Source organism: Rhinatrema bivittatum, chromosome 7 (genome assembly GCF_901001135.1).
Source record: "Rhinatrema bivittatum chromosome 7, aRhiBiv1.1, whole genome shotgun sequence".
Taxonomy (NCBI): domain Eukaryota; kingdom Metazoa; phylum Chordata; class Amphibia; order Gymnophiona; family Rhinatrematidae; genus Rhinatrema; species Rhinatrema bivittatum.
The window spans coordinates 85,896,237-85,922,924 of NC_042621.1; the positions used below are offsets into that span (position 1 = coordinate 85,896,237).

Here is a 26,688-nt window from a genome sequence, read left to right on the forward strand (position 1 = left end):
CACTGATCTGAGGTTAAGATGGTCCACTCTTCTAGAAAAAGGGATAACCTCCCCCTATTCTTGGGACGGAAGAGTGGACCGGCCTTGTTTCATTGCGTTGACTTGGGACCCTCATGATATTTGGGTCTCCATTTCTGGCAGGCTGGCGCCCTCGAAAGGACTTATTCCAAGAAGACTGGTGGCCAGGACCCTTTCAAAAGGATGAACCGGCGGAATGTGAAGAATGAAACTGGCAATTTCCCCGAAATCTCGCCCGTTGAGGAAAGGATCCTCTCATCCTGGGTCTATCCTCCGGCAACCTATGGACTTTATTCTCTCCCAGAGATTTTACTATGTCCTCCAACTGTTGCCTGAAAAGCAGCTTACCCTTGAAGGGTAAGGAACTCAGTTGAGCCTTAGAGGAAACATCCACAGCTCAGTGTCTAAGCCAGAGGAGCCTGCGGGCTATCATGGCCGAGACCATAGTCCAGCCAGGTCATAAAGCACGTCAGCACTGTAAGCTACTGCCGCCTCCAGGCGCCCTGCTTGCACCGCCTCACTTGCAGAAAGGGATGCTGCGGCTTGCAAATCCTGAACCCAGCGGAGACTGGCTTGCAGCGCGAAACTGCTGCACATAGATGCCCGGACTCCTAGGGCCGAAACCTCAAAAATATTTTTAAGCTGAGACTCCAATTTGCGATCCTGCAAATCCTTCAGGGCAGTGGTTCCTGTTACCGGGATGGTGGTTTTCTTGGTCACTGTCAAAACTGCGGCGTCCACCTTAGGGACCTTAAGGAGGTCCAGTGCTTCTTCCGGAAGCGGTTATAACTTGTCCATAGCCCGAATTACCTTTAAACCAAGGTCCGGAGTGTCCCACTCCTTAAACAAAAGATCCGTAACTGACATATGAAATGGAAAGGATCAAGCTGGACCCCTGAGGCCCACCATCACTGGATCCATTGCCCCAAACCGTGAGTCCTCCGGAGGAACCTCAATGCCCAACTCCTCCAGAATGGCCAGGATAAGTGGACCTAGCTCATCCCTTCTGAACAGGCGGACCACTTTGGGATAATCGCCCTCCACTAAAGGTGCGTCTACTGGCTTGGCTGGCTGGAGCTGGTGATCCTGATCCGCATCTGGTCCCTCACTAGGGGCTTGCGGAGGAGACTCGCCTCATCCACCCCATCCATATCTGAACAGTCCACCTGACAGGAAAAGGACCGGAGAGGGCGTTTGGCCTTGGGGGCTTCTATGCCACTGTGTGACTTGGTACGCTTGTGGAGTGATGAAGCTCCTGCCCCAGCCCCCAGCGACAGCGGGACCTCACGGAGGTACCTTAGTACCCCTGGCTCTTTGCTGCTTTTTATGCTTTGAAGGCTTTATGCAGCAACAAAACAAAATCGGAGGAGAACGAGGAAGAAGACTCATCCGAGTCCTTCCCCCGTTCCTCCTCCGAGGAAGAGATCTGCGCTGCCTGCAAGTCGCCCCCCAGGGGCAGCAGGACGCGGCGAAAGAGATGGCGTAGAGCTCCCCTCCCCCAGGGCAGCCTTCACCTGCTCCCTGAACGTTCGCAGTAAGGCTTCAGTACCTGCGCTGAAAAGAAAAGGGTCCTGAGGCTGCCACAGCAATTTTGCTCTCCCAGGGTCCCTGCGTGCTCTAGAGCTGCTGCGATGTGATTTCGCTGGAATCGGTTTCCCCGAAGAGTCTTCCCCTACAGACAAGCACCTGGTACAAACTCCGGCCTGCAGGTCGCATCATTAGGATCGGGGCCCGAAAAAAGAACCAGCGCGACCAAGACAAACCCCTGGGAGCTCATAGGAACTGAAAAGGACAGCAAAAACAGCGTCGGAAGGAAGGAGGGCCGAAAGAGACCGCTAGGCCGGCTCAGAAATTAAATAAATCACCTCAACGTTGTTTTGTCCTGTGTGCAGATCTTCAGAGGGAGAGTGAACCAGGCTCCCCGGTATCACCCTCAGCCATGGGCAGTTACAGGGCTCCCAACCCTCTGGCTCTAGAGCCTTTGTTACCGGTAGGGATGGTCCCACCAGGTCCTAACAACTCCCTGGGAGGCTTAAAGAGAAATCTTCTCTCTCTTTTTTTTTTTTTTTTCCAATCCCTAAGGAACGAATACCAACAAAACTAAAAACCTAAGACTAAACCCAGACTAAAGGTTTTGCACCTCCACCATCTGCTGGAGACAGAGAAATACTGATAGGTGGCACCTCAGGGGTATAGGACGGAGTCTGTTAAAACTTCTCTGTCTCCATCTGCTGGAGGGGAGGCAAAACCCAGGAGTCTGGACGGATCCGGGTACGTACAGGGAACCATCCATCTCTATCCATTCATTCACCAAAGCTTGCCATCCATCCATTCACTTCTATCCTCTGCATCAGTTCACCTGCTATCCATCCATCTATCAAAGTTTGCCATCCATCCATTCACTTCTATCTTCTATCCGTCCATTCACCAGATATCCATCCAGCTCTATCCCTTCATCCACCAAAGTTTGCCATCCATCCACCTCTATCCATCCACTCACCAGCTATCAATCCATCTCCATCCATTCATCCAAAGCTTGCATCCATCCCTTCACCAGCTATCCATCCATCTCTATCTATTCATTCACCAAAGCTTGCCATCCATCCAGTCACCTCTGTTCTCTATCCGTCTGTTCACCAGCTACCCTTCCATCCGTCCTCAAAAGCTATCCATCCATTTATGTCTACCTCTATCCACCTACTTATATTACACATAGTCTCCCCTTCTATGATGTCTGTATTGTTCTAGTTGATTTTAGAATCTCTCAAAATGTATGATATTCATCTCCGACTACAGACTCTCATAGGCACTGTTATAAGATTAACCCTTGTAAAAGTAAAAAAAAAACCTAAAGCACACAAAAGAACTAAAAGGAAGAAAACAGATATTACAGAGAAAGCAGGCCTAGAAAGAGATTTAGGGCTATTGCCACGACCAGTGAGCACTATGCTAATGATTGACAAGGCAAGCCCTGGTTTTAGTGCAGCAGGAGGTGGAGATAGGAAGCGTTGGAGAGTAAATGAGAACCTTCCCCATTTGACTGTTGGGTTTGACATTCCCTATTCTGAAAGACAAATCGCAGGTGGTTTGATGGTGAGAGCCTGGGAACCCCCATGAATTGAATGAGTGACCAGGACAAACTTTTTTTTTTTTTTTTTTTATTATTATTATTATTATTATTATTATTATTACTGTCTGGAAAATGTTCTGCTTTGCCATGAAGTACTGTCTATTCCAGAAGATAAGGGGTTATCAGAGTCTATGTGCACGTTATAAAATCGGTTACCCACGAGCACACGGTTTTCTATCGACGCTCGCACGTGCACACGAATCCCACCTCGATCGCGTAAGGTGAGGGGATTTTAGTAGGTAGGCGTGGTTACGCGATAGGTCCACTTCCAGTTCGCCCCTATAAAGGAGAGGACTTCCTAAACCCTCTTACCTAACCTGCCTCCCTTTTATCCTACCAGCCCCAACCTCTAAAACCCCGCTGACTACCCTAGATTTTGTTTTTGCTTTAATACTTACCTGCAGTCTGAAGCAGCAGGTTACGTGGTCGTCCAATCCCTGCGCGCGCTTCCACGCGACACTGACTTGCTGGCACTGGCCCGACCCGCCCATGGCCCACCCCTTTTTCGCAAAACCTTCAATATTCGCGTGCCGGGAGAGATGTGTGTTGCTGCGGGCCTCTTAAAATCCCCCTGGCCCACACACATCTCTCAGATTGGCTGCGCGTAGGGCTTTTAAAATTCACCCTTAAGGGAACAGAGAGCAACCAGGGAAGGTAGGGAAAAAAAAGTCAGTCTGTCATGCTATCTCTAGAAAGATTTGGGGACATTACTGTGTTTCAGTACTTGCAGCAGGTGTGCAATGTTGCAGGAGACTTCCGTACAGCTGAGCGTACTTGTCTGCCTGTTGCATACATGCACATGTTTAGCAGAATTTCCTAGAAATCAAGCCAGCTTTCACCTCATGTTTTTTTGCGCAGCTCTGACAGGACTGATACTAATCCAAGATGTGAGAGCCTCTAGGCTCCTCCACCCTCTCTCCTCTGCCACCCGCAGCGGAGACATCTCACCATATGTCTGTCAGTAACTTGGGAGGGCGCCTGTCCCCAGGAAGTGCGACTGAAGGCAAAATTCAGAGAAATGCACCTGAGAAGGGACATGTGCCTCTCGCCAGGGACGTTTCTAATGATGAGAGAGACGGGGCTGAGGAGAGGGAACGGCAGCAGCAGAGTCACGAGTGGGGAGGCTATTGCTTCTTTTCTCTCGTGCGGTCCGTGCTTTTTTTTTTGTTTTTTACTGTGCTGCTAGAGTACAAGGGGTCTAACCTGGCTTCATCCGGGAGCCATCGTACCTCCTCCCACAGGGCTCCTTCCCGATGATGGCCAGCGGCTACAGCGAGTGCCTGGCTCGGACAGTGCAGCATGCAGGTGCCCCGAGAGTTCCTGCTACTGCACGTCTTTGGCGAACGGCGGGGCGGAAGAGGTTTTCTTGCCATGTGCGGTGTTCTGGGCGCTTCTGTCAGGTTTCTCTTACCGGGCCCATTCTTTCAAATCTTTCAGGGACAGTGCATCTCCCTCACGAAGCTTCACCACGGCGGTCACCCGCTGACCCCAGGTCATGTCTGGCACGCCAATCACTGCCACATCTGAAGGCAGAACAGAGAAGTAATTACCAGGCAGCACGTGACAAAAACGGGGGGGTGGGGGGGGCGGTGGTGGTCAAGACTTACAAACCTCAACGATGCTGACTTAGGTCTTTAGTGTTGCCAAATGTCCTCCTATCTGGCTGAAACAGGCACCTTTCCAATGTGGTGAAAATCCTCAGAGGATTAGCCATGTCAGTCTCGTGTAGCAAAAATGATAGGAGGCAGGTGGCACCTTACAGATTAACCAATTTATTGAGGCATGCGTTTGACGAAGTGGACTTCTGTCCTCGAAAGCTCATGCCTCAATAAATTGGTTTTTCTATAAGGTGCCACCCGCTTCGTGTCATTTTCGCTTTCCTGTGTTTTACTGTTAAAGTGCGCACACTTCTCTAGTATTTTAGCAGAGAAATCTCTCCGAGACTGGAATGTATGCTGCAGGAGCCAGCATATCAGGAAATGTGGCTCTCCCTACCTTCTAGCCATGGACTATGTGTCTCTCTCACCTCAACTGTACACTCCTGCTCCTTTGGTTCTTGCACAGTAACACAGTAATGACGTCAGAAAAAGACCATCTGGTCCGTCCAGTCTGCCCAGCAAGTTTCTTATGGTAGTAACTGCTGCATCGTGCAGGTTACCCCCATGTCTCTGTTAAGGGCAGTAACTGCCGCTCCATGCAGGTTACCCCCATGTCTCTGTTAAGGGTAGTAACTGCCGTTCCGTGCAGGTTACCCCCATGTCTCTGTTAAGGGTAGTAACTGCCGCTCCGTGCAGGTTACCCCCATGTCTCTGTTAAGGGTAGTAACTGCCGTTCCGTGCAGGTTACCCCCATGTCTCTGTTAAGGGTAGTAACTGCCGCTCCATGCAGGTTACCCTCATGTGTTCTGTTAAGGGTAGCAATATTTACAATCAAAACCAAGCAACTGTCAAACTCATAACAAAATCACTGCTAGCAACATTTTTACAGGATGTGCAGCTTCTTGATATATTCATACAATGCTGCTGTTGAATGTGCTTTGCTTTTGGGCTTGGCTGTAGAAGCAGTCCTATGCTTTATCCCTGATATCTGCGTATCAGTACCCCAGACTATAAAAGTCAGGGCCCAGACTTGGCTGACATCTGAATCCAATCCCCCCCCCCCCCAACTAAAAGAACAAGAACTGACTAATGTAAAGTTAGATTAACAGTATAATCAGAGCCTGGGACACTAGTATTTTAATGTTCTGCATTACAGGATTCAATTTCTGATGCCATTGTTACAGGCAAGCTGGCAGGCTAATCGCAACCTCCGGTTTCACTTGTTCCAGCACCAATTGGATGGGTGACTACAGGTCTTAAACTGGGTGAATACCTGTAATGCTGGGGTGTACCAGCAGGTGGCGTTCCACCTCCAGGGCACTGATTTTGTAGCCCCCGCTTTTAATGATGTCCACTGAGGTGCGTCCCAGAATCCAGTAGGTGCCATCTTTGTATACGGCAGTGTCCCCTGAAAGAAAAGAGGTGCATTACAGAGGAGTCAACTGAAGCCTGTTGCTCTCAGAAGCAGAAACTAAGATATCTTACAGAAGTCTAACACACAGCAGGAAGGACATACACTTGGGGGACTGATAAGAGGGCTCGTGCCTTCCCCATCCAGGAAGTGCTCCAAAATACTTGAATGTAGAAAAAAACCAATCTGGACAACCAGAAAATCTCTCTGTACTCTTAAAACAGAAACTCTGAAGATATCTTCTTGTGCCTGAATCTCAGTTACAGGCCCATGTTGTGATGCCACCAGATGTAATGAAAGGAGCCTGAACAGGGTGAAGCAGATGTGCTGCTGATGACTGAAGTGCTACAAAGAAGAATGCAACAGAGCTGGCTCTGGACAACCAAAATGACTGGCCCAGCGAAGAAAGGGACTTCTGTCCATGGTTCCATTATCCTAGATGGCTCCTGGAGAAGGCTCATTTTTTGTGGACTACGGTGCCTTGTATTTGACCAAGTGAAAACTTCTCCACAGCTGATGTGGTGTCTCACCTTTCAAGACCACACAGGTCCCCTTCTACAGATGTGCGAAAATGGAACAGACTTTTATGTAGAATCAATAAAAGGAGTCACTGCCTACAAGGAATCCTCGTTATTAGTTTTGGCCTCTGTCTGCAGAGTTCAGAGATGACAGCCCCTCTGCACGACCTGGCCTTAAATATAAGAGCTCTGGCATGGCTTTGCCTCTGGGCCCAGTATGCAACAATATTCCCTGCACCCCTGCAGATCCTAAGTTTAGCTTGAAAAGCATGATCAATCTGCAGCACAAAGCCCCGGGCCTCCCAGGACCGCACAACTGCATGCTTCCTGCTGTGCGATGTGCGTGCTGCGTGACACCAGAGCGTGGCAAAACAGCCGAAGAAATCCACAGCGGGACCTTGCCCTGTGCTACAACTGCACAGAGAAGACCACGGAGAAGGCAGATTAAAAAAAAAAAAAAAAATTCTCAAAAACTTCAAAATGAAAAGATTTTTAAAAGAAATGGAGAGAGTCAGAAAGGGGCTGAATTAGCCCAAGATTGAAAGTTGTGCTAATTTTGCCCCTTTCTGTGTCCCATGGAACTCTGAAAGCTGAGCCGGCAGCGTGTGTGTGTGTGTTTTACAGTGCGGGCTCAGTGCGTGTGTGTGTTACAGCTATAAACGCCCTCCATTCCCTCCCCCCCCCCCCATCTCCACACTGAGAGACGCATCAATAGTTCCCCCATCTGCTCGCATACATCACCCACTTCATTTCAGTTTATTAGTTGGAATAAATCATAAATATTTCATTATACATCAGCACTGGGCGACTTGAGGAAGCGCAATCCATCACCCTGCCGCTGCCCGTGACCTGCTGCCAAGCAATAAGCTTTCCAGTCTATTAAACAAGATTGATAGAGTGCGCTGGTGTGGACTGGTGGAATGTACTCACGGTGCAGAGGAAAGGGCAGTCAGGGGAAGCAGACAGACAGCACGGACAGGGAGGAATACAGGGTGGAAAGCCTAGGACACCGGGTGAGTGGAAGCAGGCAGACGGTACAGTGAGGAATGGATGCCTGGGGTATTCAGTTCCACCCTGTACCTCTCACCGGTATGTAGACTGCAGACGGTGAGGGGTGCAGGGTGAAAGCATACAGACAGCACAGAAAGCCAGGAGATACAGAGATAGTGGAAGGATTCAGGCCGGGTAAAAGCATTCAGATAGCATGGACAGTAAGGGATATTGAGCTAGTGGAAGAATAAAGATAGCACGGACAGTGAGGGGCGCAGGCCTGGGTAGGAGCACGGACAGTGAGGGGCGCAGGCCTGGGTAGCAGCACGGACAGTGAGGGGGCGCAGGCCTGGGTAGCAGCACGGACAGTGAGGGGGCGCAGGCCTGGGTAGCAGCACGGACAGTGAGGGGCGCAGGCCTGGGTAGGAGCACGGACAGTGAGGGGCGCAGGCCTGGGTAGGAGCACGGACAGTGAGGGGAGCAGGCCTGGGTAGGAGCACGGACAGTGAGGGGAGCAGGCCTGGGTAGGAGCATGGACAGTGAGGGGCGCAGGCCTGGGTAGGAGCACGGACAGTGAGGGGAGCAGGCCTGGGTAGCAGCACGGACAGTGAGGGGCGCAGGCCTGGGTAGCAGCACGGACAGTGAGGGGCGCAGGCCTGGGTAGGAGCACGGACAGTGAGGGGCGCAGGCCTGGGTAGCAGCACGGACAGCGAGGGGCGCAGGCCTGGGTAGCAGCACGGACAGTGAGGGGGCGCAGGCCTGGGTAGCAGCACGGACAGCGAGGGGCGCAGGCCTGGGTAGGAGCACGGACAGTGAGGGGCGCAGGCCTGGGTAGGAGCACGGACAGTGAGGGGAGCAGGCCTGGGTAGCAGCACGGACAGTGAGGGGCGCAGGCCTGGGTAGCAGCACGGACAGTGAGGGGCGCAGGCCTGGGTAGGAGCACGGACAGTGAGGGGCGCAGGCCTGGGTAGCAGCACGGACAGCGAGGGGCGCAGGCCTGGGTAGCAGCACGGACAGTGAGGGGGCGCAGGCCTGGGTAGCAGCACGGACAGTGAGGGGCGCAGGCCTGGGTAGCAGCACGGACAGTGAGGGGCGCAGGCCTGGGTAGGAGCACGGACAGCGAGGGGCGCAGGCCTGGGTAGCAGCACGGACAGTGAGGGGAGCAGGCCTGGGTAGGAGCACGGACAGTGAGGGGAGCAGGCCTGGGTAGGAGCACGGACAGTGAGGGGCGCAGGCCTGGGTAGCAGCACGGACAGTGAGGGGGCGCAGGCCTGGGTAGGAGCACGGACAGTAAGGATCGCAGGCCTGGGTAGGAGCACGGACAGTGAGGGGCGCAGGCCTGGGTAGGAGCACGGACAGTGAGGGGCGCAGGCCTGGGTAGGAGCACGGACAGTGAGGGGCGCAGGCCTGGGTAGGAGCACGGACAGTGAGGGGAGCAGGCCTGGGTAGGAGCACGGACAGTGAGGGGAGCAGGCCTGGGTAGGAGCACGGACAGTGAGGGGCGCAGGCCTGGGTAGGAGCACGGACAGTGAGGGGCGCAGGCCTGGGTAGGAGCACTGACAGTGAGGGGCGCAGGCCTGCTGGAATGTTTTCACTGCGACAGGGAAGAACGCAGACAGCTTGGCATGCCAGAGTGTTGGATACTGGGTAGTGCCAATGAACTGGAAAACATGCACCATACTAGTAGTGCAGCCGAGCTTTGTGGCAGAAGGCGAGCTGACAGGGAACCTGAGCTCTGAGATATGTACCGTATGGGCAGGATACATGAGCTTTGGGGTACATGGCGTGATGCAGGGGTGGTTGTATAATGAGGCAGGGTGAGGCGGCTGCTTCAGGTGGCAAGATTTTGAGGTGGCAAAATTGCCCCTGAAACCTTCCTGCCACAGCCGCCTCACCTCATACCTAGGAACTCTCCAGATTTGGTCCGGAGACTCCGAAATTCTAAAGGAATTGCCAGGTCTACGGGCCAGCAGCAGAAAACTCCGGGCAGTGGTGTACTGAGGGATGGGGAGGCTTTATTTTCCCATCCCAGCTGGTGGCTGAACTGAAGAAAGCACATAGCTGCCGGCAATGTTCCCTAATCTGCGCTCATGTGCTGCCGTGCACAGCTTGTCCCCCTCCCCGCTCCCCTGAGCACAATGGAAGGGGAGAAGAGGCCCATAGCAGCCAGGAAATCCCATTCTGCCCGGCAGCCCAATTGAAAGAGGCCCAGCCGCCAGGGGATCCCATCCCGCCCGGTGGCCAATAGAGGAGGCACACGGCTGCCGGGGGATTGTATCCTGCCAGCGGCCCAATTAAAGGAGGCCCTGTTTTCCAGGGGATCAGTCCAGCAGGCCGGCTACAGAGAGTATGCGTGTATGTAAGCAAGTGTGTCTGAGAGAGAGGAAGCGTGCATGTGTACGTGTAAACGTGTGCTGAGAGAAAGGAAACACGTGTACACGTCTGCTTAACAGAGAGGGAGCCAGAGTGTGTGTATGAGAGGGTGGTGGGGGTGTGTATGTGTATTTATGAGAATGGTGTTTGTGTGTGTATATGTGTGTATGTGTATAAGGGTGTGTGTATATATGAGATGGTATTTGTGTGTGTATGTGTGTGAGTATGTGTGTGTATGAGAGGGTGGGTGTGTGTGTGTATATTTGAGATGGTATTTGTGTGTGCATATGTGTATGTATGTGTATATATGAGATGGTATTTGTGTGTGTGTATATGTGTGTTTGTGTGTATATGAGAGGGTGTGTGTGTGTACATGTATATATATGGTATTTGTGTGTGTATGTGTATGAGAGGGTGTGTGTGTGTATGTGGATATATGAGATGGTATTTGTGTGTGCATATGTGTATGTATGTGTATATATGAGATGGTATTTGTGTGTGTGTATGAGAGGGTGTGTGTGTGTGTGTATATGTGTGTATATGAGTATATATGAGAAGGTATTTGTGAGTGTATATGTGTATGTGTGTGTGTATGAGGGAGAGTGCCTGCGCACATCTGTGTGTGTGTGAGAGAGGTTAAAGTTTGTGCCCCCTCCTCCAATCTACGACAGTCTCAGGAGGACTGAAAATCTAAAGTTCCCAGGTATGGAGAGTGGGAGATTTTTTTTTTATCCTTGTTTGTTTTAATTATTGGATGTGATGTATCTGTTGTTATGAAATATTCTATTAGTATTTGGGAATATTTTAAACATTTTTATGTGTGTTTTTAACTGGCTGAATTTATCAGCAGATTTGACATTATTTTTATTGGTATATTTAATGTTTTATATTTCTTGATTGTGTTTGCATTGCTTACAAAGTTTGGCTTCATGTGATTTCCAGTTCAGTTTTTGTCTGCATGTTTCAAATTATATTTTATGATCTCTTTATTCTGTATATGGAGGGAGTCTGTCTGTATTCTGCTTGTGTGACTGAGGCTTTAGGCATTCTGCTAGCATGTAGTTTCTGTGAGGGATTTACAACAACCTGGCTTTAATCTGTTCTCCTAATAGGAGGTGTATTGGTGTTTAGGGCCTGATGTAATATTTGCAGTATGGCTTTTTCATAGGTTGAGTGCTGGCAGTTATGATATGGAAGGTTTACTATATGGGAATTGTAGTTCAGTTTATTCCTGGCTTTCTGAGGGCCAAGTCCACACCCATTGCACTTTACCATTTTTGTAGTGTATGCTAAATAATTTATATGTTGCTGTGATATTTTTACTTCAGAAGATTGTACTTTGAATGTCTACTTTCCACATGCAATCTGCCTTTTTACATTTTAAAATAGAAAAGAATGTATATGTTTTATTTATGTGGGGAGGAGAGGGAAGGGGGAATGAAAGGCTGTAAGGTTTGTCTAGGGCATTTAATACCCTTGTATCCCCCCCTAAGAGAGAGAGAGTGTGTCACACACACACACAGACTCCCTCCATTCACCAACCTCTTACACCTCCTGGAGAAGGGTGGGAGGCAGGCAGTAGGGAATGGAGGCCTCTTATTTCTAGATCCAGGGACTGGGGCGGTCTTTGGCCACCCCGCCCCATTAAACCTCTCTCTGGCGCCCTCTAGTGCGGACACCGAAGACTGAAAAGAAAAAAATAACAGGCCCAAAAACTGAGTGGTTAGAGCAGTGAGCTGCAAACAAGGGAAGCCAGGGTTCAAATCCTATTGCCAATCCTTGTGACCCTGGGCAAGTCACTTCCCCCTCCACTGCCTTCCCTCTGCCCTGGCCCATGTGTGTGTATGGGGGGGGGGGGGGGGGGCATTTCATCATTCGCTTCAGGCAGCAGATTGCCTTGAGCCACCCCCTGGCGGGCTGGCACGATATCTGCGCTCTGATACACACAGTGTGGGCGGTATACCTAAGCTTTGTAGTATAAGATATATATATATAAGCGATTCCACCAGGCGCTGTTATAGAGGGGCAGCCCACTACCATCGGGCACTTAAAGAAAACTACATCTTGTGAGAAAAAGACACAAAAAAATAGTAAAAATGAACTGAGATGTTAAAAGAGAAAATCAGCGATGTGAAGACCCACCCCCCCCCCCCCCCCCGACGACCCGATTAACGGCACGATTACACCAGGCGTCGCGCAACGAAGGGGTTTTCCCCTTTGTGCTCCCCTTCGTGCTAACCTTTGTGCTCCTTCTAATATAATTATATTTATGTTTATGTTAATAATTTAACTTTTATTAATGTTATTTAGCTTTTTGCTTTGTTTAAAATTATTTCATTATTGACGTTTAAATGTATTAGACTAAGGAATTTTACTTCCTGCTTATTCTGTTTCATTGTAAACCGGTTTGATATGCATTTTATGCAGGAAAATCGGTATAAAAAAACTAAAAATAAATAAATAAATAAATATAAGGTGAGCTAGCAGGGTACCTGAGCTCTGAGATATGTAGTGCACGAGCAAATACCTGAATTTTGTAGCACTCACCTTGCTGGCAGGTGTGCATGGTATCTCTTAGTGCATCAGAATGTTTCTAACACAAGTCTGGGCTCACAGCACTGCTCGCCCTGCTATCCTTCTATTATGGCTCTCTTGCCCCAGCTTGCCCGAGGCGATATCGTTAGATAATAAGAAGTAGGATGTGCAGCACTTGTAACTCACCTTTCCAGTCCTGGGCCCCCTTTCTACTCTTCAGGCTGGCTGGGGGGCACAGAATGCTGGCCGGTAGCACGCATAGCTCCCCTGGGGCAGGCATTGCACACCACCACCACCCCCCCTAGTGAACACCATTCAGGGTGCATGTGCATCAGACTATAGCCCCTGGTCAGGAGCTGCTGCTGCAATGGCTGGGCTAGAAGAATAAAGACAAGGAAAAAATCCAGGCGAAACGTGAGCTGCAAGCCCAGGAGAACTGGTTCTGGTCAAACTGGAAGCCCAAAAGGAGCAGGAGAAAACCATATCGAAGCCGCTTTCTGTATTCCCTTGTCAGTTCGCATGCCAGGGTTTGCTGTCTCAACCAAACCAAGAGAATACCTTTGAGGACGAAATGAAAAGTAACTTTGAGCCTCCAGCTTTGCTGTTTTTGGGGTGAAAGCTCAGCAGCCTCCCCAGCTGTGCCAATCTGCTCCCCAGCCATGCCCGTTCAGTCCCCACAACTTTCCAGGTCCTCTTCCGCCTGTCAGGTCCCAGGGTCCTGCTTCTGGCGCGCCCTTTGTCAGGGTGCGACTCGCTAGCCTCACCCTACGAGGAAGTGCAAACGGCTGAAGGCGGCCCAGAAGAGAATGGGTCCCCGCAGTAAAACAATACCCAAAGGGAAAGAAGCCTGCTTCACCCTGACTGAGCCCTCACCCCAGCACGCACACGTTGGGGTGTAGAAGATAGCGCCTGCTCTCCCTGCTTAATCTGCAAATCCACTCCCATTTCATTTTCCGTGGTATTTAACCTTCTCGTCTCCCTCAATATAAATAAGAGGTTGCACAGCGTACAGTGCCGGAGCACCATGAAACTGGAAGCCAGGTGGTGAAGCTGCTCATCTCGACTCCTGTTAATAGGCAGGCAGGCAGAGAAATCCAGGGCTCTCTGTCCCTACACTTCACATCTTTCACCCTGGAGATGGCTGCATGTAGTGGCAAGTTATCTGGGGACACAAACCTAAGGAATAGCCATAATAATAATAATAACAACAGTAATTAGGATATTGTGCAGGAATATCTTGAGCACAAAAACGAAGGGTTTCTCTCACAGGCTAAGATAATGACGAATTCACTTCCGTGCACATAAAGTTTCACCTTTCAAGAACACTTCCCCCTCTGTCTCTCTGAGAACTGAATTATTAAGCGAGTCAAACAGACGAGAGAGAGCGGGAAGGAACACCGAGATCTTTCCATGCTGGCTGGGGGGGGGCTGGCAGCATTAATTGTCCTTATTCAGTGGTCGCATTACGAGCTTTTCAGGGGGATGGATCCTTTGGCTCTCAAGTCTGGCGAAGCTGCCTGCGTTATCAGTCAGAACAGGCAGGGAGGCAGAGAAAGACCCAGTCAAAAACACAATATCGTCCTCAGCAATATGGCCAAGGCATCAGCAAGGAAAGCTGGCCTTTTTGCAGAGGACGCTGAGGTCTGCAGCAGAGTAAACACCCCCGAGAAGGGATTTAAAAACGCTCGAGAAGCAGTCGTGTGCTTGGCAGTGAAGACTCCATGCAAATTCCGCAGAATTATTCCTCTGGGGGGCAGGAATCCAAGGGAGAAGAACACGAGGGGGGGGGGGGGGGAGAGGGAGGATGAGAAACTAACATGCACGAGCCAGGAAAGAGACATTGGGGTGCTCGTATCCGACGATCTCAAGGTACCAAAAGGACTGTTACAAGGTGGACACTAAAGAGAGAGAACCGGCAGAAAGAAAGGATACAAATCCCCTGAACAGCACACTGGGGAGATCTCGCCTACAATAAGTGTGTCCAGTTCTGGAGACCGTTCCAGAAAAAGGCAACCAAAATGGTGCAGTGTCTACACCAAAAGCCATGAGAAAAGAGATGGAAGGACCTAGATAGGAGTCCCTAGAGGACAGATTGCTGGGGGACTGGTAACTTATGATAGAGATATTCAAATCAAAGTTATAAATCAGGCAGAAAGAGCAAGAAAAGAATGCTGCTGAAGAACAAGAGGGAACAACCTCCTCATCACCAGCTCTCAAGCCATCACCAAGCCCACTGCCCAAATCATCAATTGCTCCCTAGCTCAGGGCCTAGTCCCTGACCCCCTCAAACTCGCCATCCTGAAACCTCTTCTAAAAAAACCAAATCTTTCTCCAGACAACCCGGCCAACTTTCGCCCTATAGCAAACCTTCCGTTCATCGCAAAAATCCTGGAAAGTATAGTAAATAAACAACTCTCGGAATTCCTGAACAACAACAACATACTCTCCCCGTCTCAACTCGGCTTCCGTAACGCACGAAACACAGAATCCCTCCTAATCTCACTAACGGACTCCATCCTCTTGAACCTCGAAAAAAAACAACCCTGCCTGCTCATCCTCCTTGACTTAACAGCAGCATTTGACACGGTGAATCATGCCATACTTTTAGATCGTCTATCTGACATTGGCATCAAAGGTATCGCCCTCAATTGGTTCAGATCTTTCCTCCAGAACAGGTACTACAAGGTCAAGATCAACAGTAAAGAGTCACACCCAATTAGCTCCATCCTGGGAGTCCCACAAGGCTCTTCTTTATCTCCAACTTTATTCAACATATACTTGCTTCTGCTTTGTCAGCTCCTCACCAAACTAAAGCTAACCCATTATCTATACTCAGACGATGTTCAAATGTTCATACCGATTACGGATTCACTTCACAAAACCCTGGATTTCTGGAACTCCTGTCTACAAGCCATCAACAATCTACTAACAAGCCTCAACCTGATACTCAATCCCAACAAGACAGAGTTTCTCCTCATCACCCAAGATGGGAATCGCCTGTTGTCCAACTCACACCTTGCTTCTCAACCAGTCCTATCCCCCCAAGTCAGAAACTTGGGAGTCATCATGGACAACCAACTGAACTGCAGAAGCTTCATCAATAACACTGTAAAGGATTGCTTCTTTAAACTTCAAGTTTTAAAACGGTTGAGACCCCTCCTCCACTTTCAAGATTTCCGTTCAGTCCTACAAGCAATCATCTTCACTAAAATCGATTATTGCAATTCTCTGCTACTCGGCCTCCCTGCTACCACTATAAAACCTTTACAGATGTTACAAAACGCTACAGCAAGGATCCTAACAAAAACTAACAAAAGAGACCATATAACACCCATCCTAAAGAACCTGCACTGGCTCCCAATCCAATTCAGAATTACGTTCAAAGTCTTATCTATCATCCACAAAGCCATACACAACATCACCCCTCTTGACCTCATGATCCCATTTCAGCCTCGTACTTCCTCCAGACCGGTGAGACAAGCATATGGAGGCACTCTACAGGGCCCCCCTATCAAAACGGCATTAAGGAAAAGAGCTCTCTCTACCGCCGGACCAAAGCAATGGAACTCGCTCCCTCCAGACCTCAGGCTCATACAATGTCCAATCATCTTTAAAAAAAGACTCAAGACCTGGTTGTTCAACCAAGCCTTCCCTTAACTCTTCTACCTTTAACTAGTCACCGAACACTACACCAGCAAGCATTAGGCTCGCTGGTTAATCCTCTTTGCTTATATATTGTGTCAAACCCAGTTCTTTTGTATCCAAGTTTGATTACCCTGGTTTAATGTAAGACATCCTCATGTCATGGTTATTGTTGGAATGTAAACCGACGTGATTAGTAACTATGTTACTTGAATATCAGTATATAAAAATGCTAAATAAATAAACAAACAACAATATGAGACTCCAAAGGGATGGAGATTAAGAAGCAACAGCAGAAATATTTATTCACAGCAAGAGTGGTGATTACATGGAATAGAATACTACAGGAGGTGGCGGAAGCAAGGACAGTGAGGGGGAGTGAGGGGCGAAACCTGGGATAAGCACAGAGGATCTTTAGCTGTGGGAGAGTGAGGGGTAAAGCCTGGGATAAGCACAGAGGATCCTTAGCTGTGGGGGAGTGAGAGGTAAAGCCTGGGATAAGCACAGAGGATCCTTAGCTGTGGGGGAGTGAGGGGTAAAGCCTGGGATAAGCACAGAGGCTCCTTAGCTGTGGGGGAGTGAGGGATAAAGCTAGGGATAAGCACAGAGGATCCTTGGCTGTGGAGGAGTGAGGAGTAAAGCCTGGGATAAGCACAGAGGATCCTTAGCTGTGGGGGAGTGAGGGATAAAAGCCTGGGATAAGCACAGAGGATCCTTGGCTATGGGGGAGTGAGGGATAAAAGCCTGGGATAAGCACAGAGGATCCTTAGCTGTGGGGGAGTGAGGGGTAAAGCCTGGGATAAGCAGAGTATCTTTAGCTTTGGGGGGTATAAAGTCTGGATACTTACATTGTAAGCCCTGTGGGGATAGGGAAATACCTCCAGTACCTGTATGTAATCTGTTTGAAGTGCCAAAGAGCAGAATATATATGGGGGATGGGTTACAGAGGATCCACTGTGGATAGTGTACATGGGTCTTACAGTATATCTGCTGACATATTCTCTGCTTTTATGTAAAGTACTCTGTTCTGGAGCAGTATTCAAATTCATTTATGCTGATAAAGAGCATTTCACCTACTTAAAACTCACTGGAGGTCTTCTGCGACATGTGGACTTTTAGGTGCATTGCCTGGCAACATACCTAGTACACGTTTATGTGGGGGGAGATAAATCCATGTATAGATTGAATTTTTAGATCCTCCTGCATAGTTTTCCAGCAAACATTCCACCTGCAGAGTAAGTAGGGGCAAGCAACCGTACCTCCGAGGTACTCGCAGGAAGCTTCTAAGTCAGTGGTTCTCAACCTTTCTAATGCCGTGACCCCGAAATACAGTTCCTCATGTTGCGGTGACCCCTCGCCCCGCCCTCGCCCCGCAAGGGTGGGGTGAGGGCGGGGCGAGGGTGGGGCTTTGGTCATATGGGGGCGGGGTTATGGATGGGGTTGGATTTTAGTGCATACTTATTTATTATGACATTTATAAACAGAACCACCATTCCTCATAAAACAATAAAATTAAGAAACATAAAGCATCAGTTATAATAGTAAAACCATACTAATAAAAGAATATTTTAAAATTACTGATAAATAGAATTTCTATTAATTAAAATCATATACATTTTTATAATTTCCCAAACACCAATAATATTTCAAAACAGCACATATATCAAATAACACACAATAATTAAAACTAATAAGGATTTTAAAAAGCCCCTGCTGTCCATACATGGGAGCTCTTGATTTCCAGTCACCCTGATATTGTCGAGGATTAGGAGGTTATCCTCTCTCTCTCACACATACACTCACATGTCCATTCTCTCTCACACATACACTGTCACATACTTACACATTCATGCTCTTATACCCACCATAACCTCTCACTCTCACAGACACTGATACACTCTCAGGGTGTAAGACACTCTCTCCCCCCCCCCCCCCCCCCCCTCACACACACACACTCTTACTCCCCTGGATTTTCTCATACACACTCATGCTCTCACTCTTACTGGCTCCCTCACAACCTCAGAGCCTCTCAGATAAAACTCTATGCAGCAGAAATAATGCTGAATGTTGAGAATTGTGTTATGCAGACTAATCTGGAAAATGCACTAATTTCTACATGAGTCATAATAAATCAGTCCTCAGCTGCAGCCTTCAATTGATTATCCTGGCTCCCTTTATGTTTGCCAAATACAGTTCATGTGTAACAGCAATCCTAATTCTCCACCAGATCAAGCTGATTTCACATCCCACTTCATACTTTGTCACCTCCAGCTGAGTCAAACAATTAATCTAATTACTGCCACTGCTGCCACGTGGCTATTGGGGAGGCACTGATTGCTGCTATTGGCACTGCCCATTCTGCTGCCTCCTCTGTGCAGGCCCCGTGGGTTTCCACTTCCTCCATGTTGATCTCGTACATTGTGAGATCCGCCATAGAGAAAGTGCTACTCTTGCACATTCCCAAAGATTACATGTGCCAATCAGTAAAAAGTAATTTATTTGTTTTTACATCTGCTTCCCTTTATTTTTTTGCCATTTCCTTTTATATTGCCTTTTTTTGTTTCTTTTCTCTCCACCTGTCGTCTTCCCTCAAACACACAGTCAGGTTCTCATTCTCATATGCATTTCTCTGTCACACACACACACACACAGGATCTCACTGTCACATGCTCTTTCTGTCATGCAATCATTCATACACACAGTCTCTCACTGGCACAGGCTGTCTGAGTCTCACACACAGGCTCTCTCACACCCCCACATGCTGCCTTGCTCAAGCACAGGCTCTCACTGTCACATGCTGTCTCTTTCACACACACAGAGGCTCTCACATGCTGTCTCTGCAAACACACACAGTCTCTCAATTCACTCTCACACACAATCTCTCAACTCATCTCATACTCGCACACACCTCTCTCTCACCTCTGGGCCTCTTCTTTACGGGTTGCCACAGGATGGGCTCTGCAGCGGCCCTAGTCTTCCCGCCACGCTGCTCCTCTTTTGCACGTGGCTGACGCGCCTCCTCCTTCCTGCCCGTGCGGCTCCGGCAACATTTGTCTTCCGGGGCAGGGCGGGCAGGAAGTACCGTATTTTTCGCTCCATAAGACGCACCTGACCATAAGACGCACCTAGGATTCAGAGGGGGAAAATTTAAAAAAAAAAAATTGTGCTAAACTGGCTCTGCGTCTGGGCGTCTTATGGAGCAAATTAGGGGAGTGCATAGCTTTTTTTTTTCTCCCCATTTTGTTTTCGGGTCTGGGGAGGGCCATTTCGGTCCACTCCCCAGATCAGAAAACTCTGGGAACCCCTCCCCCCCCCAAAAAAAACCCCCATCCCACACTTTAAATTAACAACCCCCACCCTCCTGACTCCCCCAAGACCTGCCGACTTAATTTACCACAACCCCCCACCCTCCTGACCCCCCCCCCCAAGACCTGCCGACTTAATTTACCGTAACCCCCCACCCTCCTGACCCCCCCAAGACCTGCTGACTTAATTTACCGCAACCCCCCACCCTCCTGACCCCCCCAAGACCTGCCAAATGTCCCTGGTGGTCCAGCGGGGGTCCAGGAGCGGTCCGGGAACGATCTCCTGGGCGTGGGCCGTCGGCTGCCAGTAATCAAAATGGCGCCGACGGCCCTTTGCCCTCACTATGTCACTGAGACCGACCAATAGCAGCGGTCGGTCCCAGTGACATAGTGAGGGCAAAGGGCCGTCGGCGCCATTTTGATTACTGGCAGCCGACGGCTCACGCCCAGGAGATCGTTCCCGGACCGCTCCTGGACCCCCAGTAGGAGGAGCACCGCAACGCGCTCCCTTTTGGGGTTGGAGGAGGCAGGTCTCCAGCTTCGCCCTGCCTCCCCGCAGCAGCCGCGGCGCCGCAGACCGGCAAAAAACCCCAACGGCCCGGTACTGGTCTGCGGACCGGGCTGTTGGGGTTGGTCTGCAGACCTGTTTTGGTCGAACGACCAAAACACAGGCGACCCCTGTGTTTTGGTCGTTCGACCCCCGCCGGGGTCGCGACCCACAGGTTGAGAACCGCTGTTCTAAGTGAAAGGAAGCACACACTCGAGGGCAAAGTCTACAGGTAAGAAATTCCCCTTTCTTTGTCCCAAAATGCATAATTTTTAGGGCAATTACAAGAAGGCTTTACACCAGCAGTACAAACACGCACGTACTCTGAGAAGGTTACTCCACGAAAACCAGCCGCACAAATTCACACCTGCTAATGCGGGCACAGATTTTGGCCGGGAACTTTGCCTGTGAACTTGCCTCTGTTCAGTGCGGGTGCACGTGATTCTTACCCACGTTTCAGGCGGCCCATATCGGGGGCCCCTTCCACAGGTAAAGCACCATCTGGCCTAGGAAAATGATTCTGAAAATCCCCCTCCCTCTGGCATTGTTAATAAAGTAAAAATAAACATTTTTAAGTCTCTCTGGTTGACCAAAATATTATGTGAGTCAGTGGAGCATTGCAAATAAAACCCAGCAAAGGAAAATATGAATAGAAAAAACAATCTTTCTAGAGCCACACTGAAGCAGCTAGCGCAAGTCCTGTCAAGGGGTGAGCACGCATGGCAGGAAGAAAGGAATTCATCCAAAACGCAGCACATCAAATAACACAAGCTGCCCAGAGAGAAGCTAAGCCAAGGCCTGTCCCGAAACAAGCCACAGCTTAGGGCCCCCCAATTCATTCAGTGTCCCATCAGAAAAAAAAAAAAAAGCCCAGCTCCCTCCAGCAATCTCCCCCCAAAACAGAACCCATGGCCAAAGGAAGGGTATTAGGTAACCTAGCAAACTTTATAGCCTTGCGCGCATACACATACACACCCCCTTTACAGAAACACACACACACACCCTCTACAGAAACACACACACACACCCTTTACAGAAACACACACAATTCAATTATGTATTTTCAAACGATTTTACATGAAAAAAAGAACATTCAAAAGTACAGTCTTCTGAAGCAAAAATATCACTTACAGCATGCACATTATATTTACACGCACTGCCGTGGTGTCAGCCAGAAAACTCTGCCAAAAAAGACACTTGGAACTCCTATGGAATTAGACTTTTCATAATGTGGGCTTGGCCCTCAGAAAGCCATGAATAAATAGAATTACATTACAATACAGTAAACCTCCCATACCAAAGCAACCCTAAGGACCTTATCTATGAAAAGGCAACACTGCACACATTACACCAGGCCCTAGAACACCAATACACCTCTCCTATTAGGAAAACAGAACAAACCAGACTCTACAGATCCTTACAGATAAATTGTATGGTAGCAGAATACCTCACCTCGGTCACACATGGAGAACACAGACAGACCTGGCCAAATTCAGAATAAAGAGAGCAGAAAGTATAAATAGAAACGTGCTGAGAAGAACTGAACTGGAACCCACACGAACCAGCCTCTATTAACAGGAGCAACAATGGAAAAACAGAAACATTTCCATTCTTCATAAAATATTAAATAAGAAAACCAAGAAATCATCAATTATAATAGTAAAATCAGTCATAAAAGGAATTATTCAAACCAGTTAAATAGAATATCCAAAATTTCCCAAACACCAATAAAATATTTAAAAACATCTGAAAAATCCAATCATTAAAATATGGTCTAATAATCTCCCCCCCCCCCAAAAAAAATTTCAAAATAGCCGAAACATCAAACTACACCCAATAATTAAAACTAATAAGAATTTAAAAAATGTCCTGCTGTCCATACCTGGGATCTTTTGACTTCCAGTCACCCTGACATTGTCATGCATTGGGGGAGGTAGGGCCACACAAACTTTATCTTCACTCTCACACACACACACACACTCTTATATACATGCCTATGCTCTCACACACACTCCCTCCCAGACACATTGTGTGTGTGCATGCTTGTGACAGCCTATATGTGACATATAGGCTCTCACAGTTATATGCACGTATACATGAACACAAGCTTTGAAACAGACACACACACACACACACACATGAACACAGACACATTCAAGCTCTCACTCAGACACACACACAAACATATGAATACAAGCTCTGACAGACACATTCAAGCTCCGACACATTCACACATGCATACGAGCTCTGACACAGACACACGCACACAAGTTCTCACATACAGCTACACACACGGCCTCCTTTCTCCAGGCTACTGTGGGATGAGCTCCACCCTGGCCTCCTCCATCCTCCTTTTCTGCACTTTGGGCCATGATGGGATGAGCTCCACCATGGCCCTGCCAGCCTCCTTCTCCATTAAGTTCATAAGAACAGGTAGAACAAGGGTCCATCAAGCCAGTATCTTGTTTCCAACAGTGGCCAATCCAAGTCATAAGTACCTGGCAAGTACCCAAACATTAGATAAATCTCAAGCTACTATTGTTTAATAATTAATAGCAGTTTATGGATTTTTACTCTAGGAACTTATCCAAACCTTTTTTAAACCCAGCTACACTAACTACTGTAACCACATCCTCTGGCAATGAATTCCTGAGCTTAATTATGCACTGAGTGAAAAAGAATTTTCTTTGATTTGTTTTAAATGAGCTACTTGCTAAATTCATGGCGTGCCCCCTGGTCCTTCTATTATCTGAGAGAGTAAATAACCGATTTACATTAACTTGTTCAAGCCCTTTCATGACTTTGTAGATCTCTATCAAATCCCCCCTCAATTGTCTCTTCTCCAAACTGAACAGCCCTAACTTCTTTAGTCTTTCCTCACAGGGCAGCCATTCCATGCCACTTATTTTGGTCGCCCTTCTCTGCACTTTCTCTAGTGCAACTATATCTTTTTTGAGATGCGGCAACCAGAATTGCACACAGTATTCAAGGTGTGGTCTCACCATGGAGCGATACAGAGGCATTATGACATTTTCCGTTTTATTCACCATTCCCTTCTTAATAATTCCTGTTTTCTTTTTTGATCGCCACAGCACACTGAGCTGACGATTTCAATGTGTTATCCACTACAATGCCTAGTTCTATTTCCTGGGAGGTAACTCCTAAGATAGAACCTAACATTGTGTAACTACAGCATGGGTTATTTTTCCCTATGTGCATCACTTTGCACTTGTCCACAGTAAATTTCATCTGCCATTTGGAAGCCCAATCTTCCGATCTCCTGCAATTTATCACAAGCCATTTGAGATTTAACTACTCTGCATAATTTTGTGTCATCCGCAAATTTGATTACTTTTCTTGTCGTACCCCTTTCCATATCATTTATAAATATATTAAAAAGCACCGGTCCAAGTACAGATGCCTGAGGCACTCCACTGTTTACCTTTTTCCTCTGTGAAAACTGACCATTTAATCCTACTCTCTGTTTCCTGTCTTTTAACTAGCTTGCAAACCACAAAAGGACATCGCCAACTATCCTATGACTTTTTAGTTTTCTTAAAAGCTTCTCATGCTGGACTTTGTCGAACGCCTTCTGAAAATCCAAATACACTATATCTACCTGTTCACCTTTGTCTTTATGTGTATTCACCCCTTCAAAAAAAAGTAGGAGATTTTTGTGGCAAGACTTTCCTTGGGTAAATCCATGCTGACTGTGTCCCATTAAACCATGTCTATCTAAATGTTTTGTGATTTTATTCTTTATAACAGTTTCCACGATTTTTCACGGCACTGAAATCAGGCTCATCGGTTTATAGTTTTCAGGATCACCCCTGGAGCCTTTTTTAAATATCGGCGTTACATTGGCCATCTTCCAATCTTCAAATACAACGTATTATTTGAATAATAGGTTACAAATTAATCGAAATAGGTCTGAAATTTCATTTTTTAGTTCTTTCAGAACCCTGGGGTGTATGCCATCTGGTCTAGGTGATTTACTACTCTTCAATTTGTCAATCTGGCCTACTACATCTTCCAGGTTCACAGTGATTTGGTTCAGTTCATCTAAATCATCATCCTTGAAAACTGTCTCCATAACAGGTATCTCCCCAACATCCTTGTCAGTAAACAAATCGTTTAATCTTTACGCAATGGCCTTATCTTCCCTAAGTGCCCGTTTAACCCCTCAATCATCTAACGGTCCAACCGACTCCCTCGCAGGCTTTCCAGTTTGGATATATTTTTAAAAGTTTTCATTCTGAGTTTTTGTCTCTATGGCCAATTTCTTTTCAAATTTTCTCTTAGCCTGTCTTTTCAATGTCTTACATTTAACTTGCGGGCAGCCGCATCGTAGTCTTAACTTTGGCCTCGCCAGCCTTCTTGCAATTGAAGGGGGGGTGGGGGTAGGGACCAGAAAGCTGTTAGTGCACGTGTACAGCTAACAGGGAAAACTGCTGTGGCCTTTCTTCACTTTTGACCGCCGGCAGGTTGAGCTCTGCCAGTGGCTCGCCTCTCTTCTTCCCAGCCTTTTCTCATTTTCAGCCACCAGTGGTCTGAGCTCCGCTGGCAGCCCGGGTTGTCACTGGTGCCCCACGTCCTCTCCTGCTGCTGCCACCCCATGTAAATACAAGGTGTGCACACCTGGTCTGTTAATACCATACACATCTTCAACTCTCAAAGTGATCAGAACGTCTGCCATTCTTCTAACCAAGCTAAGCTTCAAGCATTTTCATTTATTAAAATAATATGTATAACCTACTTATCTCCAATCCTAAACGAGTTACAAAACAACATTCTTAATTTAACATTGAGCTACATAAAATCACTCACAAAACAAAACATATGAGCACATCTAAATCAAATCTCAACATCAGTATGAATTAAACAAAAACACCAGAAGAAACAGAAAACCACAAAAACAAGTAATAGTATCAAGAGCTTCCTATATACAAGATACATTTAAAAGTCTCATGCCTACAGATGTAATATTCAGCTAATAATTATCAAATGAAATCATTTATTTATTATTTTTATATACTGACATTTGATCTCAACTGAGATATCACACCAGTTTATATTCAGGTACTGTAGGTATTTTTCTATCCCCAGAGGGCTTACAATCTAAGTTTTTGTACCTGAGGCAATGGAGGGTAAAGTGACTCAAACCCTGGTCTCCTGGTTCATAGTCCACTGCTCTAACCACTAGGCTATTCCTCCTCTTCATCAAAGGCCTGCCTAAATGAATATGATTAACAAATGCCAAGCTCTGCTTTTATCACATGGAGATCACCCCAGATAACAGGTCCATCCACATAAAATGACCTCTCCCAGGCGAACCTGTCTTATCGATGGAATTTCTAAAAGATACTTAGGCTGAGGCAATATCAGGCACTGAGGCCAGTGCGCCAGTTAACTCTCTTTTAGCGTGTCCAAAATGCACGTCCATGCTGATGCAATAATGGGATTAGCGCAACCAAAACACTTGTGCAATCGAGCGTGCAGTTAATTAGCGCTCATCACATGTAAATTCATGTAGATGAGGGTATTAACCATTATCCCGGGATACAAAAAATGACCATATGCCCAACTCGTCCTGTTTAATGTGGAAATTTTAACGCCAACCCTGGGGCTGGTGTTAAGGCATTCCGGGCTTAAGGGCTCAACAAAAAACCCCCAAAAACATGCTTTCTGTGGTTCCTCCTACAAAGTATCATCACGATACTAAGAAGGAGGAACCACAGAAAGCTGTAAAGACTACACAAAAAAAAAAGGCTTGACCAGGAAAAACAATTTACAGGACGCACAATATACACAGTTCAGGATGTGTATATTGTACATGTATATTGTACCGGGAGAAAATGGACACTCATATTGAGCATCCGTTTTCTTAATCTGCACTTTCAGGCACCTCTCCTGGGCGTTTGTTTGCGAGGAGGCACTAGGATCGCGCAATTTCTCCTAGCACCTCCTTTTTAACACAGCAGTTAATTTTCCTATTGCATTGCATGCTCGAGAGAAATGAATGGGCGCGTGTTAGGAAAACAGGCATTCAATATGAGCGCCTGTTTGTAATGTGCCCATATTGCATCGGCCCCGTTGAGAAGCTGAGCTCATTGACCAAATTGGTTGATACATTTTTAACATGTAAAAGAAGGTGGAGCCAGACCATGCACAACCTTAAAAAGTAGCATAAGAATCTTACATTTTATTCTCCAAGAAAGCGGGAATCAACATTGAGCTACATAAAATCACTCACAAAACAAAACATATGAGCACATCTAAATCAAATCTCAACATCAGTATGAATTAAACAAAAACACCAGAAGAAACAGAAAACCACAAAAACAAGTAATAGTATCAAGAGCTTCCTATATACAAGATACATTTAAAAGTCTCATGCCTACAGATGTAATATTCAGCTAATAATTATCAAATGAAATCATTTATTTATTATTTTTATATACTGACATTTGATCTCAACTGAGATATCACACCAGTTTATATTCAGGTACTGTAGGTATTTTTCTATCCCCAGAGGGCTTACAATCTAAGTTTTTGTACCTGAGGCAATGGAGGGTAAAGTGACTCAAACCCTGGTCTCCTGGTTCATAGTCCACTGCTCTA

General features: G+C 47.4%; 1 protein-coding gene across 3 annotated transcripts in view; it reads right to left on the minus strand.

The window, feature by feature from the left end:
- The window catches only part of ACSF3 (acyl-CoA synthetase family member 3), a 162,029-nt gene that overhangs the window by 4,005 nt on the left and 131,336 nt on the right, over nt 1-26,688 (minus strand). For 2 of the 3 annotated variants that reach the window (XM_029608610.1, XM_029608609.1), the window contains 2 exons: nt 6,020-6,154; nt 4,560-4,671 (listed from right to left, as the gene is read on the minus strand). In XM_029608610.1, coding sequence (XP_029464470.1) covers nt 4,560-4,671; nt 6,020-6,154 — 247 coding nt within the window. Of the gene's footprint in view, nt 1-4,559; nt 4,672-6,019; nt 6,155-26,688 lie in introns of those variants that run through there. The other variant, XR_003857722.1, reaches the window with a different exon arrangement.